General features: G+C 37.8%; 1 protein-coding gene across 3 annotated transcripts in view; it reads left to right on the top strand.

The window, feature by feature from the left end:
• Positions 1-17206, top strand: part of BCAS3 (BCAS3 microtubule associated cell migration factor) — a gene marked incomplete at its 3' end in the record, with an annotated part of 391462 nt that overhangs the window by 22855 nt on the left and 351401 nt on the right. For all 3 annotated transcript variants that reach the window (XM_082493341.1, XM_082493342.1, XM_082493343.1), the window contains exon 7: positions 4601-4673. In XM_082493341.1, coding sequence (XP_082349467.1) covers positions 4601-4673 — 73 coding nt within the window. The remainder of the gene's footprint in view (positions 1-4600; positions 4674-17206) is intronic.

Below are 17206 nucleotides of genomic sequence, written 5' to 3'. Positions count from 1 at the left end.
CTTATATCTTCGATTTTGGTAAAATAAAAATTGAACCTCAAAAGCTAACTCAGCTTTATGTGCAGGTATACTTAAAAGAACTATAATATTTAGGTTGCTTTCTAAAGGAAGGCAGATGTGAGTTTTGTATATATTCAGCCACTTGGGTGGCTTAGTGGTTTTAAGTCCCTGAAGGCCAAGATAATTGCATGGTACGTGGAGCAGAGGAACCAGCCCTGCAAGCTGAACAAGCAGTAGCAGTCGGTAGCCAGGCTGGGGTTGGTGTAAGGGGGTCATGCAGGTGTGCGTGTAGGTTTTGGTGTTTTGTAACCGTTATGTGGGTTGTTATGGTATAATGAATGTTAATGTCTGTGGATTACAGAAATTACAGAACAGAATTCTCAAGCGTAGCAAGTAAGCCTTTTATAGATATTATAGGGAAGAATTTTAGAGCACGACATTTTAAAATACTAAGTTTTTTTTTTTTTGAAGCTGTGTGGACTGACCTGTACCCCACCATTTCAGTTCAGGCCCCATCGCGTCGATGCTTTAGGCAATTAGACCTTAAACTTCTACTGTATTAGACTGATACGTCTTTTCAGTTTTTCAGACAAGAGTCAATCAAAGTAAAATATTTCTATCTGTATTTAATTAATGTGTGACTCTAGAAACGCTGATCTCTGGCAAATGTTTCAAGGTCATCTTTTGTTTTTTGGTGTTTTTTTTTTTTTTTCATATAGAAGCTACATAGTTATCAGAGAATAAAACTGTGGTGCTGTGCAGAAGAAGAAACAACTTTCTCTAAACACGCAGAGCTCTGTCTCTTTGGCAGAACTGCCAAGATAATGTTCTCCGGCCACTGCTGCTTCTTGCAACATTGCCTTTTTATCTCAGAAACGGGAGGGTGGAATGGGCTGAGGAGGCAGTAGGTATGGAAATCAGCTGGAGTTGGAGAGGTTCTAGGGTGGTGGCTTTGGGGGGATGTTAAGAAACAGGTATGATGCTGCAGGTATTGGAGAGGGACTTTGAAACATGAAATGTCTGGGTGATGTTGGGAGTTAAGGGAGATAGCATAATATGATGCTCATGGTCTGGAACATTAAATCCTAAAGGAGCACCTGAAGGTCTGGGATGAGGACAGCAGTCGCAGCGCCATTGATCAGATGTGATATTGAGTAACGCAGATAGAGCTTATCTGTGCAGGAAACGGAGTGCTTATAGATGCCACCCTATAGATGGTGCCCTGAAGCTGAGGAAAGAATTCATTCCTATTTTTAGGACTGACATGAACCTCTTCACTTCTGTTTCAAGTAGCACGTGTGCTTTTTTGCATTTGTGTTCGATAAGAAAGCAGACACAAAATACTAGTGATTAAGAAATGTTAAAGATTTTTTTTATTTTTATTTTTTCCCCCCTGAAAGAAGCAAAATAGGGAGTGAAAACCACAAGTAGTGAATGCTGCTGTGTGGCATAATGTGTTTCCAGACACTGGTCGGCTGCTACACTGATGTGGGGCAGGACCACAAATGCAACGCAATTTTCAAGAAACAGATAAAAACAAGAGGGGTTTAGTTGAACGGGAGATGCACTGCATTGTTAAATGGCTGTGGTGGAACTTGGTCAATGAACTACATACCAGAAAAATAAACTCCATTGTGCATATATGCTATTGCTAAATAGGTCAGAATTTGATTTGTATACAGTGAATTTCTTACTCAAGGGACATGAGGATACTTTTTGTAGCTTTGAATAGGTTTTGGGTTCCTGTGAAAGTCACTGGGGTTTCATTTTTATTCTTCAAAAAGGTGTGCTGCTGCTGTTGTTATTGTTATTGGCGTTATTGAGAGGCCTTAGCAGGCCCAGGAGATATCTATTCACAGTTTCATCAGAAGTACAGCACATAAGCTGCTTTGAGCTTATGTGTGGATAACCTTTTGACTTCATAAAGTTCTAAATGTTGATTTGTATGAAATGTCATTTAGCCACAGATATTTTTGTTTCAGTTTTAAGCGTACCAACTGAAGTTAGATTTTTTTTTTTTTTTTTTTTAAAAAAATACATGTATCATTTAGCTAAATGGAGCTGTAGATAAGGTGGTGCCTTGTTGGCAGGAAGGACAGTTTTCATTACTTTAATTGTGTGATTTGTCAGGATTTTCAGCTTTTTATAAATGCTGTAGTGTTATATGACAGAATTAAAAGGATTTAGAATAAAAGGAGTTTAAGAAAAAGACTTTGCAACAGGATTTCAATACTTTTTGTATTTGAGGGATTTAGCTAGCTGTTTTTCATTTCAATCATCCCGCTGCATTTTGTTAAACACTGTGTGTGGAGCAGGTGTGTGCAACGTCAGTGTATCGCACATGCAAATAAACACAATTTTACAAATAAAAATTAATCCACCGTAACTTGGAAGATTAAATCCCACCGCAGAACTAGAAAGGGTTGCTGACTCCATTAAGCATTGCAGAGAACAACACATGTCGCTTTTTGCAATCTCATGAATGGGACTGCTATTAACCTGATTTAATGCCCTGCAAAGTCCTCAAAATAATGATCCTTTTCTACAGTATTAATATTTACATTCTGAAAATATATATTTGAAGCAGAAAATGGATTTTTTAAAATGAGAGCCTCGGTCATTACAGACTGAAATCAGAAGTTTAAGCACCTATTCTACAAATTTTGCAAATCTGTATTGTGGATATTAAAAATTGGTATTCCTTTTGATTTTGTGCAGTTGTTTCCGTGTACTCCCCACTACCTTTCTTCCCCTTGCTCTCCCTTCCTTGTCATTAAACTTAAAACTAGACCATAAAGAAACATGTGAATTCATGTCTTGATGTATCCTGGGAAAAAAAAAAAAAGAAAAAGAAAAATATACTTAAGGTAAAATCCTGCCTCCACTTAAATCAGTGTCAGAACTCCTGGTAGTCAGCGTTTCACCCTTAACGCTGAGAGACTAGCGAAGTGAACAGAAACAAATGGAGTTCATCTGTTACTTGTATTGAAGAAAACAAATTGGTTGCCAGATTCTTAAGAAGACTATATGTTTCATTTATCAATTTACAGGTCAGTACATACAGTACAGGTATGACTCATAAAAGCCCTGGAAATAATAGGAATAGAAGCAAAATACATTTGGCTGTTTTAGGTTCCTTCTAAAGCTATTGTTGATGGTGAAATTATTGATGTGACCCATTTGACTTTATAAATACCCAAATGTGTAGGAGGGAAGACTTATCCTTGTACAGATGAGAGTACTGAACAGTTTTTGTTACAAATTAATTGCATGTACCTGAGTTATTAATAATTAACAGAGACTGTTATGTCAAAATGTATATTGTTAATTGTTGTGCCTTCCTGAATAATTGATTTAGTGCAGTACAACAGTATTCTGAACAGACTATATCACTAATATTCTTTATAGATCAAAGGGTTTGGTGTATAATGAAGAAAAAAAATTCCATTATTCACTGCACACATGCATACCTATAGATAGATAATTAAAAAGGCAAAGGTTGAAAGAAAATGGAGGAAATTTAGTAGTGGTGGTGGCGGCTGTTATTCTATTACTTAAGTTGGGTAGAAACGTACCCTGCAATTCAATAAAAGTTCACAAGTAGAAGAGAGGGGTTTTTGACTCAGTTTTAGTTTTATTGCTCTGTTTACGTAGCAATAAGGCAAAGTTTTCAAAACTTTTAAAATCCTGTTTTGAGAAGTGTGGCATATTTAACAATTTGATGGTTGTGGCGTGAAGGTGTGACTGCAGTTTGGGAAGACTAAAGGCTGTTTTTAATTGCCTGGCGCTGGTGCCAGCGGTGGCGGCACACACGGATCCCCGGGCAGGCAGAACTGTCTCGGCCGCTGAGTTGGCGCAGAGGACGAGCCCGTGCCCAGCTCTGCTGCTGGGCTGCACTGGGAAGCTGACCTTAAAAGCAGATGGAGTATGTTGTTAGAGTTATGTTTTCACTTTGAGCGAGCAGCAGGCGTGGCGTCTCGCTGCAGGTTGCTCTCTTAAGGGCTTAAATCGCTCAGTGGGGGAACTTTGTCAAAGACTGTTTCGAATTTAATCTTGTATTTTCTTAGGCACGGGGCATGGGCTGTAAAGCATGGCCGTGCTTCGGGCAAACGGTGGCAGCCCAGCTTGTCACGTGCGAAAGAGCGTGGCCGCTCTTGTGCTGCGCTCTTATGGTTAACGCTCTTATACTCCGCTTATACCTCAGTAGAATAAATTGGAAGCCAGTGTGGGAAACCCACGCAGAGTTGGTGACAGCCTTATTACAAGCAACTGTTATAAAACAATGAAAAGTGAGCGTGTTACTCGTTACAGCTACAGAATCCTTAGCCCCAACTGAAATGAATAGAAAATAACACTAGAATCCTGGCCAGATTTTGCTACTTGTTTTGTTACTCATTGCTGTCTCTTCCAAGAACAGTTCTTCCAGTGTTCATGACTCTGCCTGGTTTTTGTATTTCTATCACTAATTTTGTCCGGGCTGTGAGGTTTGTGTTATATATTCAATATCTTTCAATATATATTGGCCCCCACAACATGCACACCTATAAAAGGTAACACAAACAGTACAGAGTGATTTACTTTTTTCTTTTTTGCTTATTAGGTGCTCAGAAATGTGATAATTTTTCTGAGAAGCGGCCTCTTCTTGGTGTGTGCAAAAGCATTGGATCGTCTGGGTAAGCATGTTTTTTCATGAATAAAGTCTTATATAGAGATTGTAACGTCATCTAAGAAAACCCAGTAAATTATGTTTCTAAAGCTCTGTTCCTTTTTTGATAATGGGATAACACTGTGAAGTGCTTTTTAAGTGGTTTTTTTTTTTTTTTTTCCAGTGTGTCAGCACACCTTTGCCTATGACTTAAGCTTTTTAGAAGAAATAAAAAATAGAGACTCTTGATCTAAAATAGTTGAAGAGGTATTTTGAGTTTATTTTCTCCTCAGCGTAATCACAATTTTATGATGAGCCTCTTCTAATATTAATCCTGGTCAGAATTATTATTGAGAAGTGTCTACAGTAATATCTGTGTCTTAAAAAGTGATTAAAAGATGCTTTCAAGCAGCAGCCATATACCAGATGAATTACAAGCACCAAGTGATTTCATTGTTACAGCCTCTCACTGTTTATTAGCAAAAGACATGTTAAATCTACTTCTTTGGGTTAGAAAAAGAAGTTAACAGTCTTGTCTTGTGCTCTCTGGACAGCAATGTTGTATTACTCCTCCTATAAAAGAAGGTCTTAAGAGATTTTACGTCTGCATTAAGGTACTTTGATTCAGACAATGCAAAGGATTTATATCTATACCTACAGGAAAATATTTGCTTTTCCAGGGTAATCCTCTACATAGAGATTCAAAGGCTCAACAGTTGAAGTAAATCTTATTACAGTAGTAAGACTAATTCTGTGCCACACCTTTTTCAATTAAGAATTTAATCACTCTGGGTGTGGAGGAAGACTATCAAGTCTCTGTAAATTTCTCTGTGTGCGTTGTTACTGTGTTAAACTAGAATATTAATGTTACCTGTCTTAAACGTTTAAAACAAAACCTGTGTAGTGTAGAGAAATGAAATGTCTTTCTATTGACGTGTTTACAACTTGCAAAGCTGTTTATAGTGCCTTTTCTCCTTCCCCCTCCGGTAAGCGTATGTAATCCTGTGAGTAACTTCTAAACAAGAGTCCGTGTAACAGGTGATGCAAATACTGCTCTTGAAGGACTTTGTCTTAATCCAAACAGTGTATTTATATACGTAAAGGATATGTTGGATGGAAAAACTTTCCTTTGTACCTCTGCTTTAGAAGCTGAGATATCTGAGCAATGAACAAACTGTAAGGATCGTCATTTTCACTGTGTGATTTTATTCCTCGGTTAATGGGAAATACTTCAAAGATTATTGGTAGTTTCTGCTTTTCTACAAAAAAAGAAAAAGCTTATGTGTTTTCAAAACAAATGGATAGGTTTGTGTTACTACTTATCAGTAGTTAAACAGGTGCAAATAGAAGATTTTAATCAGGCTTTCCGCTGTGACCAGAAGACACAAAAAGAAGACCCTGCTACAGGCTCTTGTTTGCCCATTTAATAAAGAGCTGGTTTGCTTATGGTGGTAAACCTTTGCTGTTCATTGAAAGTTATTTTTTGAAAGAGTCCTCCTTGCAAATTACCTATTTTGTCAGTAGCTATTAGAGTTCTTTGATAGTTTGCTCTCAACTGGACCCACACTCCTTTTAGATTGGCTCAAGTGTTGCACTTGTTTTTTCTTCTGTGACATTCATAGGTAACTTGATTACATTTCTATAATGATTGTTATGCATAAAAAAGAATTTCTGTAGAACACTAAAACAGCTGTGTCACGAATGGCCTCTGAACCTGAATCACAGTTTTAGTTCTGCTCTTAACTTGAGGTTTGTGCTTAATGTCATTTCCTATGTATCTTAATGGTTGTGGACAGATAAAACACCTTGTTTAACCGTGTATCTGAAGAAAATACTACATTTATTCTAGAGGATTTATTCCGGAGCACTTGATATTTTCACTACAGTGATCTCCTCACCTACTTTTGGAGATTATATGCTGGCTATGGCATGAAATACTGCAGCTGTCAGCACATTACTGAAACTGTGCAGGGAATAGGAGGCCTATTCTGTCTACTGCAATGGCAGGTAAAATAATCGGTGAAGTGCTGCAGCGCTGACACTAAAATATTCCCCCTTTAACAGAAAGGTAAACGGAGTGTCTAAAAGACTGAATGATTTTTCTCAAAGGCAACTAGTCCAAAGCAGATCCAGAAGTGAAACCCAGGTCTTCCAGCACACAATCTGTGATGCTGATGCATTAAACTACGTTGTCTTTCTTTAGTGTAAACTGAATGAGATTGGACATGGTTATGACAATGGGGTGAACATCCAAAATAATTCTGCCAGCACAGTTCCCCCTGCCCTTATCCTCCGCTTCACGAGGACACCAGCTTGTCGCTGTTTTAAAAGAGAAGTGTGTGACCTCCCAAAGTGATTCGGCTAATTCCAACAGTCCTCTGGCTTGCTCCCATTCAAATTTTACCCAGGTTATTGTCTAAAATCTGTCAGGATTATTTACCAAGGAGAGTGAGTCTGAGGGGAAAAAAAGTTTGCCTTCAGCCTCAGACGTAATTTGGGTTTTCCCTAACCGTACTTAAAATTTCTGACTTCTGGTTACTCTGCTCAAATTTGCAGCTATTGTTACTCTTTTCTTGGAACATCCCTGGTAATTTTGAAATTTTCAAATAAGTTTTTGTTGCTATCTATTATTAATAAATAAGGGATATGGTTATCATTTATTTTGGAAGAGTTGGTGGCTGACACCATGACTTATGGTTGAAGAATATTTTTGGATACTGCTGTACCTGGAGGCAACATTCTAATTTAAATTCTTTTCTGTGGCAATCCTATATATAGAATCCATTTTCAGTAGCTCTTCTAGAAAGTGCTTTGAAGCTGTTAATTTTTTGGATGGAAGGTGAATAATAAATGCATTTTACACCTGCATAAAATCTCAGTAGGTTATTAACTCTTCATTACAGTTTAGGAGCTGCTGTAAATTGTCACATGCTATTCTTGACCTTAAGAAAACATATGTGTTAAAGAGCTATTAATGCTGTGTGTAAACCGTTCTGCGTGATAGATGAGTGATTGCGCTTACAAATGTGTTGATATGTTTTGTGATTTTATGGACTAGTACATATATTCAAATGCATAACAATCTTTGAGAAATTTGAATTAAGCATGTGTGAAAATTACGCAAGCAAATTTTAAGTGTTAAATATGCTAAACCACTAGTAATACAAATCTGATAGAATATAGTTTTTATTTAGGTCCACTGCACTGTTGTTTAATAGTATTTTATCTTTTAGGACTATGCCAGTGAGATATTGACATGTTCAAGTTAGGAGCTGGGATTTCCTGGTTCTGACCGCTAGTCTGCATTAGTGGTTACCATCAGGAAGTTCTTCTCTTTTTTTCCTTTAGTGGTAAAATAAATACACTATAATGAGGGAAATATGATAAAAAAAGTCTTCTTTTTAATGTCAAACATTTGTCAGTCTAGAATCCAAAGAATTTTCAAATAGCGAAGAATTAGTAACTTCAAAAATATCACTTATATTAAGTAACTTCAGTACATTTCACTATCCCTCTATTGTACCATGTACTTTAATGGAAATAAATTAATGATTACTTTTGTCTGTGATAACGTGCTAGGACTTCTTTCCTTCATTATGAAACAAAGATGGGTATAAAAGTACTTTATGCAAAATAAAGATTGCCTAAAATCAATGTTTAGATTTATGTTTCATTCCTGAAATTTTTTTCATTGTCATTTACACAGTGAAAGATCTCTTTGGTGACTTAGAAATACAATAGCTTACCCCAGAGATCCTCTTATGTTTTACTGAATTACTGATTTTTGACAAGTCTAAAAATATCTTATTAAATTTTAGTGTGTCTTCCACAGATTTAACAATGTATTAACTTGAAAATCAACTTCTGGATAACTTGGCATGTGGATTTCATCTCTTTTGTAATGCAACCTAATACAGTAGTCGTTGCTATAATATAAGCTGATAAAACTTATGTTCTTTGGAGTATCAGTATTAAGGTCTTAACCTTCAGTTTAATATTTATTAATTTTAAATATTAGTTTCTTTGTACAGTCATGGTTGAGAACGTGCTTTTAAAAATCTATTTTAGTGTATCTAAAATTTTAAATTTTGCACTTTGAAATTCATTTCAGGCACCTGCTTTATGTAAAAATACTAAGAGCTCTGCCGCTAATCTCAATCCTTGTATTCCCCACTATTTTACCAGGGAAGATGAAATTTGTGTTTTCTAAACTTTTGCCTTGTATCTGAGTTTCTGACTAGTTTTTGGTACACACATTTTTGTATTTTAAAAGTCAAATTTTCCATCTAGTAAAATGACTGAAATGTCTAGCATGGTTTCACTATATAATCTTTTCAAAACAATAGTTTTCTCAGCCCCCAAAAAGGATGCAGTCTTGACACATAAATGGGAAACAGATTGTGTGTTTTGGCTGATACTACTGTGCTGGTTTAGATGTTGGTTCAGTCAACTTCAGTCTTAGATTACAAGATTTGCAAATTAAAGGAAAACCAAAAAGGAAAGAACATCTGCATAAATTTTGTTTTTGTGGAGTTTCATAGAGGCATACTCACTTTGTTCTTGGTGATAAGATAAGCAAATCTTATATGCACACAAAAAGAATTTACGGTTTTTGGTACATATTAATGAATCTTCTAGGTGGTAAAACATCAAGATTAGTAATCTGTAAATTGAACAGAGAATTCCTCTGCGCGCACCCCCGCCCTCCCCCCCAAAAAAGGCAGTAGTGGTGGCCACAGAACTGCATGACAGAACTAGTCCATGTGTGCTGTTCAGAGCTACTCAGTTTAAAAATAAATAGATAAGGCAACTGTGTTAAATGGAGATATAGTCCTGTTTTCCCTCTATGGGTTGTTGCAACCGTAGTTTGGAACATACTGGATCTGCAGAACACCTTCAAATGCACCAGAGGGGTCCAAAATACATTAGACATGCTTTTTGCTCTGGTCAGATGTAAATGTACCAATATCTTTAATTTAAGCAAGTGCTTCATTTTAGCTAATGGAGATGTATAAGGGGAAATTGACCAGTATAATTATGTTTTGTTATAGATTATTTTGAAAGAAATCATAGTTTTGAGAGTGACTGCAAATCTGCCCCTCAGTAGATGATATAGGTAACAAGAAAGCTAACAAAGCAGAAGTAACCACACCAGAAGGAAAAAAAATAACTGTGTGTAGGTGCAGGGAAAGGGAGATGGGGGCAGGGAGGACAGAGATGAGTAATCGCAGTGTCTTACATATGAAACCACCTCTCCTGAACATTCTGAATACTTTAAACCCTGGTACGTACCTTTGCTCAAGTGCTAAGGGTTCTGATGACTCAAGTGTTTACCCCATCGTACTTCATTATGAGTTACCAAACTTAGTTTCTACTATAAAGATTTTGTTTCTTTTTGTGTTTATCATACGTAGGGGACCAAATTCTTGTAATGAAATGCATACCAGTCTAGCTAAAGGGTTGTGTCGGTAGAGCTGTGGGCTCACCGCAGGGGAGGCTTGAGACCGTGGGTCTGTGACTCACTGACCAGCAGCCAAGGCAGCTTCACTCCTACGCACCTCGTCCGCTTGTGCTGCTGCCTCTGCGTTTGGTGTCCCTGGGCTGTGTCACTTCAGCCGGCTATAGAACCGTACCGTGAAGGAGGTGACAAATAATCCAAGTAAAAAAAAATAACGCTCCCATTTTATTTTTTTAATGATATGGACTATGTCAGTCAATTGGTTTACAAACAGTTGCACGCACATTTGCGACGTGCAACAGAGAATGTTGTCTGTTGTAGCAGGAAGGTGGGAAGGAGCACGGAGGATGGGGTTTGCTAGGTTAGCTTTGCTGCTGGAGCTGGTTAGCCATGGACTGCGGTCTCACTCGCTTGCTCTAATGCTTTATTCTGTTCCCCATCCTGCTTTTAACAGAGCAAAACAAAGTAGGTAGAAATGCTATAAGCGATTTGTCCCACCAACTGTGTCTCTGGATAGCAATATTTCATCTCGTGTTAACGAATCATTCAGCAGGAGAAGGGGTGGTGGTGGGGGGAATCTTGAGGATCTTCTTGAAATGCAATGCAGATCTCTGAGCTATCCTTACAAAAAGTATTTGATGCTTTGTTGCACTTGTCCTTTGTCCAAATAGCCAAATACAGATGCATAGAAGATTAGGAATTTATGCCAAAATCTTATGTAGGCACGTACGGTAATCAGATAACTCTACGAGTATAGCTAATTGAGAGATCAGATCTAGACGATTAAAAACTAGGAGTTTGAGGCCAGTAGACTTTCCAGCCTTCTACATTATAGGGAATAAAGGACCTCAGTCAGTAACCTATGCAGCCAGCCTGTGGCATGTGTTAGGTTTCTAGTTTATATTTTTAGAAAGACATTAATTTAGTGACGTCAAGTGATGGAAAATTTTGGATGGCTTGAATTGGATGGGGGTCATTTAAGGGCATGAGAAGCAAGAGGTAATCTTTTTTAATCATGGGAGGAGAAAGGAAATAAGGGCAAGTTAAAGACGGAGGAATAGTTGGAGCAAACAAAGTGTACAACTCTGGCTAGCCAGCGTTTTTTTCCCCTGCTGATCAGTTTACAAGGCAAATCAATTGGCAGCAGATTTTCAGGAAGCGTGCTTTATTAACGTGGCTACTGTAGATTAAAACCTACTAACCTTAACACAAGTTTAACTCAGGAATGTGTTTATGGGAGCGTTAAGGTTTAGGTAGAAAGCAGCTTTATGTGAGTAAGAAGAGAAACAATGCAATTAAAGCGTTAATATTTTCTCACATTAATATTTCAAAATCACGTGACCCTGTTCCTTATCTGGCAAAGTAACTAGTTAATGCTCAAATCCGGTGTCCAGTTCGAAGTGTCTGTGGCTTTTAATGTTTAAAATTAGCTAGCTGTGAAGTGATTTGTCCGAGACAAACAGCAAAGCTTTCTGGAAGGATCACCCAAGAGAAGGAAATTGGCTATGATGAATGAAGTTCTTGTTCACAGTTCTCACACTGCTCAGAGTAACTCTCCCCGGAATATTTTTACTGGAATGCCATTGCAAATGCAGTGGTTCTGCTGGGGACTCACCCGGCTGTGCCAGAGCCCGAATTGTGCGATTGAGTGTGTGGAGGGTGTAGCCGCTCAAGATAAAATACAGCATGTTTTTTTCAAATCACACATAAAAATGGGTTGGACAGATGGTTATGATTTTCAATTGTATTGGACACCATGAAGTAGATTTCATGAAGTTCGTTAAATATTTGTGGTCTTTTATTGAAGACTCTGCAAAATTTGGTCATGTTTTTTCTCCCCAGTCTGCCTTAGTTTTTTGCAGACTGTCAAGGATTTATAAGTTTAAATTTCTAGGGAGTAAACGTAATTGGTTTTGTTCTAACAGTGTAGTAGAACCTTTTAAGTTGGGTAAAGCGCTCTCGTTTGTTATCTGTGAGGGGTTGAGTCTCTTGTACTGTTGAAAAACTGCAAAACACTATTTACTGCGATGTGTGCCGTCCTATCAAGTGCCTTGCAAAGATTTCTTTCTGTTCTAGCAGATGAAAAATGTTATCATCTCTGGTTATTGTAGGCAAAAATAAGTTTAGTCTTAACAGGTTGTGTGGTGGTAGCTTTTAGGATCTAGAGAGGCGCAACTCCCAAATAAAGTAGTTTAAATTCCTTTCCGTGATGTTGGATTTGATTGTTATGTTATGTGCTAAAGATAGCAACATTCTTCATTTTAGAAAGACCTCTCCGGATCCCAGAATTTTTTCTTGTAACTTGCTTCTATAATTATATTAATGTACTTCAACTACTTTTGCAATGTTGAAGTAATGTTTACTGGTAATTCTGTGAATTTTCTAAGGGACTGAAATGCTCGGAGATAACGGCATCACCCCGCAATAAGGTGGTGTTTTCATTCGTAAATGCCGAGGGTAGGAAAGGTCTGGTGTTCTTCTGGCATACCAAGTGTTTGTCTGAGTGGACTATATTAAGAAATAACCTTTGAACTATAATAAACCGTTAATCTCGGATCAAAACTGGAAGGAAGAAAATGAGTATTTGGGGTGAAACTGTGACCAGTTGGTGAGAACCATGGGCAGTTCTGACCTTCTCAAGCTTTGATTTATTAAGCCGTAAAAAAGAGAAACCTTTTGCGAGGCGATCTTTGGGGCTAGCGGGGAGGTTTGGGAGCGCGGATGGCCAAGCTGAGGAGGCGTAGTTTCATTTCACTGCTGTTGCGGCCCCCCGTGCGTGGAAGGGTACGGGGAGGAGATGGAGGGAAGGAAGCAGGCTCTTGCGAAATGCGCAGCCGGCTAAAAGCAGCTGGAGCACACACGTACCTTCCTTCCTTGAGGAACTTGTCAAAAGAAGCACTACAGGGAAAAGATAATGCACAGCGCCATTACGGGCAAAGCTGCTGGTTCCAGGGCCACTTTAAATTCCACTTTAAATTATTAAATACTGTAAACGCTATAAAGTTAATTAGAAGAGGAACAAACTCTACAAAGATAAATGTGTTTTCAATATGTTTCTCAGGGAGGGTACAGTAGAAACCAGTGAATGAGAGGAAATTTATTTCTGGCAGCACTCTAGACATGGAACTGTGGTTGAACTTTTTACCCTAATTACGTCCCCGCTAATGCCTGCAGCGGTCTGGAATCAAAGCGGCCCTTCAGGCCCTGGAAAGTCTCTGATGTGGCGAGCGTTTGTTGTGTGATGAGGGTTACTTAAGAAAAAACGGAATATTGTGACAGGATTTTTCAAAATTTCTCAGTTACCACCCACCTCACTTGTTGCCTACAAAAATAGAGTAATTGTTTGCATCTGTGTGTTTTTGTCTGTCTTAGAAATAACTGTTATAAATCAATGTGACATGGACTCGGAGAACAGTTGAGGATTATATTTTCTTTTCTTGTATGTTTTAGGGTTACTTCTATGTTATATACTGTAAGAAGGATTTAAAGTACATTGCAAAATAGTTAGAAATTTGGGGATGATTTAAGTTAGTCTCTTTTTCTGATGGTACTAACACCGTCAGATGTTGAGTTCTCAATCAGTTCAAAGACAATGCTATTTAATGTGTTTTTTTTCCCTAAATAACGGCTGTCACTTTGTGCTCGTAGTTTGAGCAGCTGATTACAAACTGCGTTAACGTAGAGCCCTCCTATCTGTATTGTTACACAACTGCTGCCACTTGAGTAATGCGCTACAACTAACGGTATTTGAACTTTGCATCTGTTGCTAAATGCCATTTTCTGTCTTAAAGTGGTCTTTCTGGAGTCCTTCTTGTCCTTTTTCTTTTCTTTCCGTCCTTCAATAATATTTAATATACAGAGGAAAAGTCAAGGGAGTTTGCTGAGCTCAAGCACTCATGTATGGATTAGGTTCTTTTAAATTTCTGAAGTGTGGAAAAAGACAATTAAAAACACAATAAGTGGAGTCCATTAAAAAAATCTGACATAATTATTCTTTTTCTTTATTTCTGATCTGTTTTTTGAAGCAGAATTAATATATTTTGGTAGCTTTAAAATTTTAAATCTACAAATAATTTAAAATGCGTAATACAGTAGATTTTGCTTCAGTAATTCAAAATAGAGATTTAGAAGGCTGCTTCTTTGTGAAAAAACTGTAAGGCATGTCCTTAGAAAAAGATCTTGCTTAATCCCTCCTTTCTTTAGATTCTGACTGGGTAATATATTCAAAATATCACCTGAGGAGACCCCTTACCACATTTCTGGATGGTTACTCACAAGCTCCTTTATAAAATCAATTGTAATTTAAATTTTTAATAGAACATTTGTACAGTATAATTATCTCATTTTACAGATGAGGCATTAATAAAATAACACTAAAAGTTTTAATCAATTTTGCCTGCACAACTGGAAGGAGCGTATCTCCCATTCCAGCATCTGCTGCACTGGGTGACCATCTCTGTGGTGAGAATGCAGTATTTCTGTGTGCCTTTCCTTAGCAATTGTAGTTCCTCCTGGAAATACTGGCTGCGTTTAACCATGAAATTCCTCCAAATTTTATGAAAAATGGTCCAGTAAAGGAGGTGGGTGTATTAGTGGCTTCACTGGGTGGGAGAAAGGCTGTAATATAAGCTAAGGCTTTTTTTGATGTTAAGCAATTCATATAGGATCTCCACCATAAGGCCACCTTAAAGAAAAGCAGACTATTGGCTTTGCTGTTCGCTGGGCCCCTTGTTCGGAGTAATTATTTTCAGGTACTATTTCATATGTTCAAACCAGCTTTTGGTGAGTTCAGTTACAGTGAAAATTCCACACGTCTGAAGATCGTGGTCTGCTATGTCGAGTCATAAATTAAATCAAGTAAGACATAAGAACTTAAAATTAATGGGCACTTGGGAAAGTTTTGGCCTACCTGATGGGACCAGAACCTCATCGAGAGGCTTTGTTGTTTGTTCTCAGTGCTTTTCAAGTGCTTTAACCTTAAGATCTAAGTTTATCTCTGCTCAACTTCAGTCATCTGCACTCTAAAACCCTCTAATTCTTTCTTGGAAATGGAGTTGTTTTCAAGCTTCTCAAAAATTGTAATTCAAGCCGTATACTAGCATATAAACGATTAAGTTTTAGTAGACTTGTAAGCAACTGAAAGATGTCTTGCTGTCATGCAATCTGAGGCAGAGGCTGCTTAATAGAGAGGTGATGAAGTGTTGCACAATCCCATTAGTTTCTGCTGATGTTAATGACACCGGTGGCAAACCTATTTCAGATAAAACAGGTTGGTACAGGGTTTTGTCTTTAATGTTGAATCCAAGGAGTGGGTTTGCATGGGGGTTGGGATGATGGGGCAGGCGGGCGTGGAGCTGCTTGCTTAATTTGGCCTTTGTTGGTGGTGATTACATGCGAGATGAGAAGATGCCAGTAGGCCTGTCAGAGCCATGAATCATAAGGCAAAGCACAGAAAAAAAAAAAAAGAGAAATCTAAAGAAATTTGTGACAAGAATCAACAGGATAAAATATTTGGTCCTTCATAATACTTTTGCCATGTTAGCAGTTGCAGGTAAAAACACCTTTTAAATATTGATTATTGCATATTCAGCTCACATGCAAGCTGGGACCTTAAACATACATGGATTGCAGAGGAGGGGACACAGGAGCTCAGCAAAGAGTTGGTCTGCGTTTTTGAAGAAGCTTTATAGTGCTCTTTGGAAGAACAAGTTCTGTTGACTCTCAGTTCAGATTGTTTTTAGCTTTTGGTAGAATTCTGCCTTTGTTAAATATGATAAATAAATGCCTCAAATATATAGAATTAGTGTACACGCACTGTAATAATCAACTATCATCTATATTAACTGTGCTATCTTCTGATATGGTGTTGGTCAAAAAGTGCTGTCAATAAATAGTGCCTGGAATGAAGAAAAAACCCTTTGGTATTGATTTGGAGTTTTATAAATATTGGCAGTTCATAAACTGTAGGGCTAGCTGTGGCTACGAGGCCGTAAGTGGCTCCACAAAATGCTCTCTTTGGGTTCTACCTGTGCTTGGGGAAATTTGGCTGGAGCTGAATATTTCAGTATCAATTTGCTCTCAGTGTTGTGCTCCCAGAAATATGATATTTTTCTCTTAAGCTGTGACATGGGTCTGTCTCTTGATATGCAAAAAGTTTATACATTTTTGATTTTAGTTCATCTTGTATGATCTTGAAGATCAGTGTAGCATTTATTACAATACAAATTACATGTATGTATTTCAGTGGTGAATTCTGCTTCATTTGACAGTAAGAAGAAGGACAAGATGACTCTTATATTTCCTCCAAAAATAAAGAATGAAATAAATTTATCTACCAGGTTGTAAGCTTAATCAGCTGATCATGGAGATATTAATCTTTGATAGTGGTGCGACGGAAATGCAGTTGTATTCTACTCAGAAGTTAATCTTGACTCATGCTCTCCGAGATTTACAGCAACTTTTCCACTTAAGCATATGTTCATATGATCAAGGATAGCTGGTGCAGGTTCGTAACTTTTGTATAAAAGGACTGTTTGGTTACACACAGGAACAAAATTGAGTTCAGAATATACCAGAAAAAATGATTTTGATCTGAAAAGTGGAGCTCCAGATGTACTTTTCCTGAGCGATAGCTATGCTCAAGTAAGCCTTGTAGATAAACAAATCTCTTGAGATGCCGCTAATCTTCCTGTATTAACTAACTCGAAATATGATGGGACAGCTATGTTTTGTAACATGTGGTATGTCTCAGTGAAGTGGAAAGCGTGTCGCACTCTAGTCTCTCTGCAGAAGCATGCCACAGCTGAAAAGCCAGCTTGTGCCGTATTTTACACTTCAGCGACAGGCCTGCTGCGTGCCGTAGGGTGAAGCAATGTGATACAAACGCTGCGGTATGTAAAGGTGGGTTGTAGGCAGTTGGATGGCTTTGTTTAGCTTCATGCATTTTGAAATTAAAAAAAAACAAAACAAAAAAAAAAACCAAAAAAAAAAAAAAAAAACAAAACCAAACAAACCACAAACAAACCCAAATCTGGGAAGTCTCTTCTGGTGATGAGAATGAGTCATGTTGTTATGGACAGAAAAGGCAATAGTAGAAACATGTT

This window comes from Vanellus vanellus (assembly GCF_965231255.1).
Source record: "Vanellus vanellus genome assembly, chromosome: 19".
NCBI lineage: Eukaryota > Metazoa > Chordata > Aves > Charadriiformes > Charadriidae > Vanellus > Vanellus vanellus.
The sequence above is the reverse complement of the archived record's forward strand: the minus strand, read 5'-3'. Positions and strand labels throughout refer to the sequence as shown.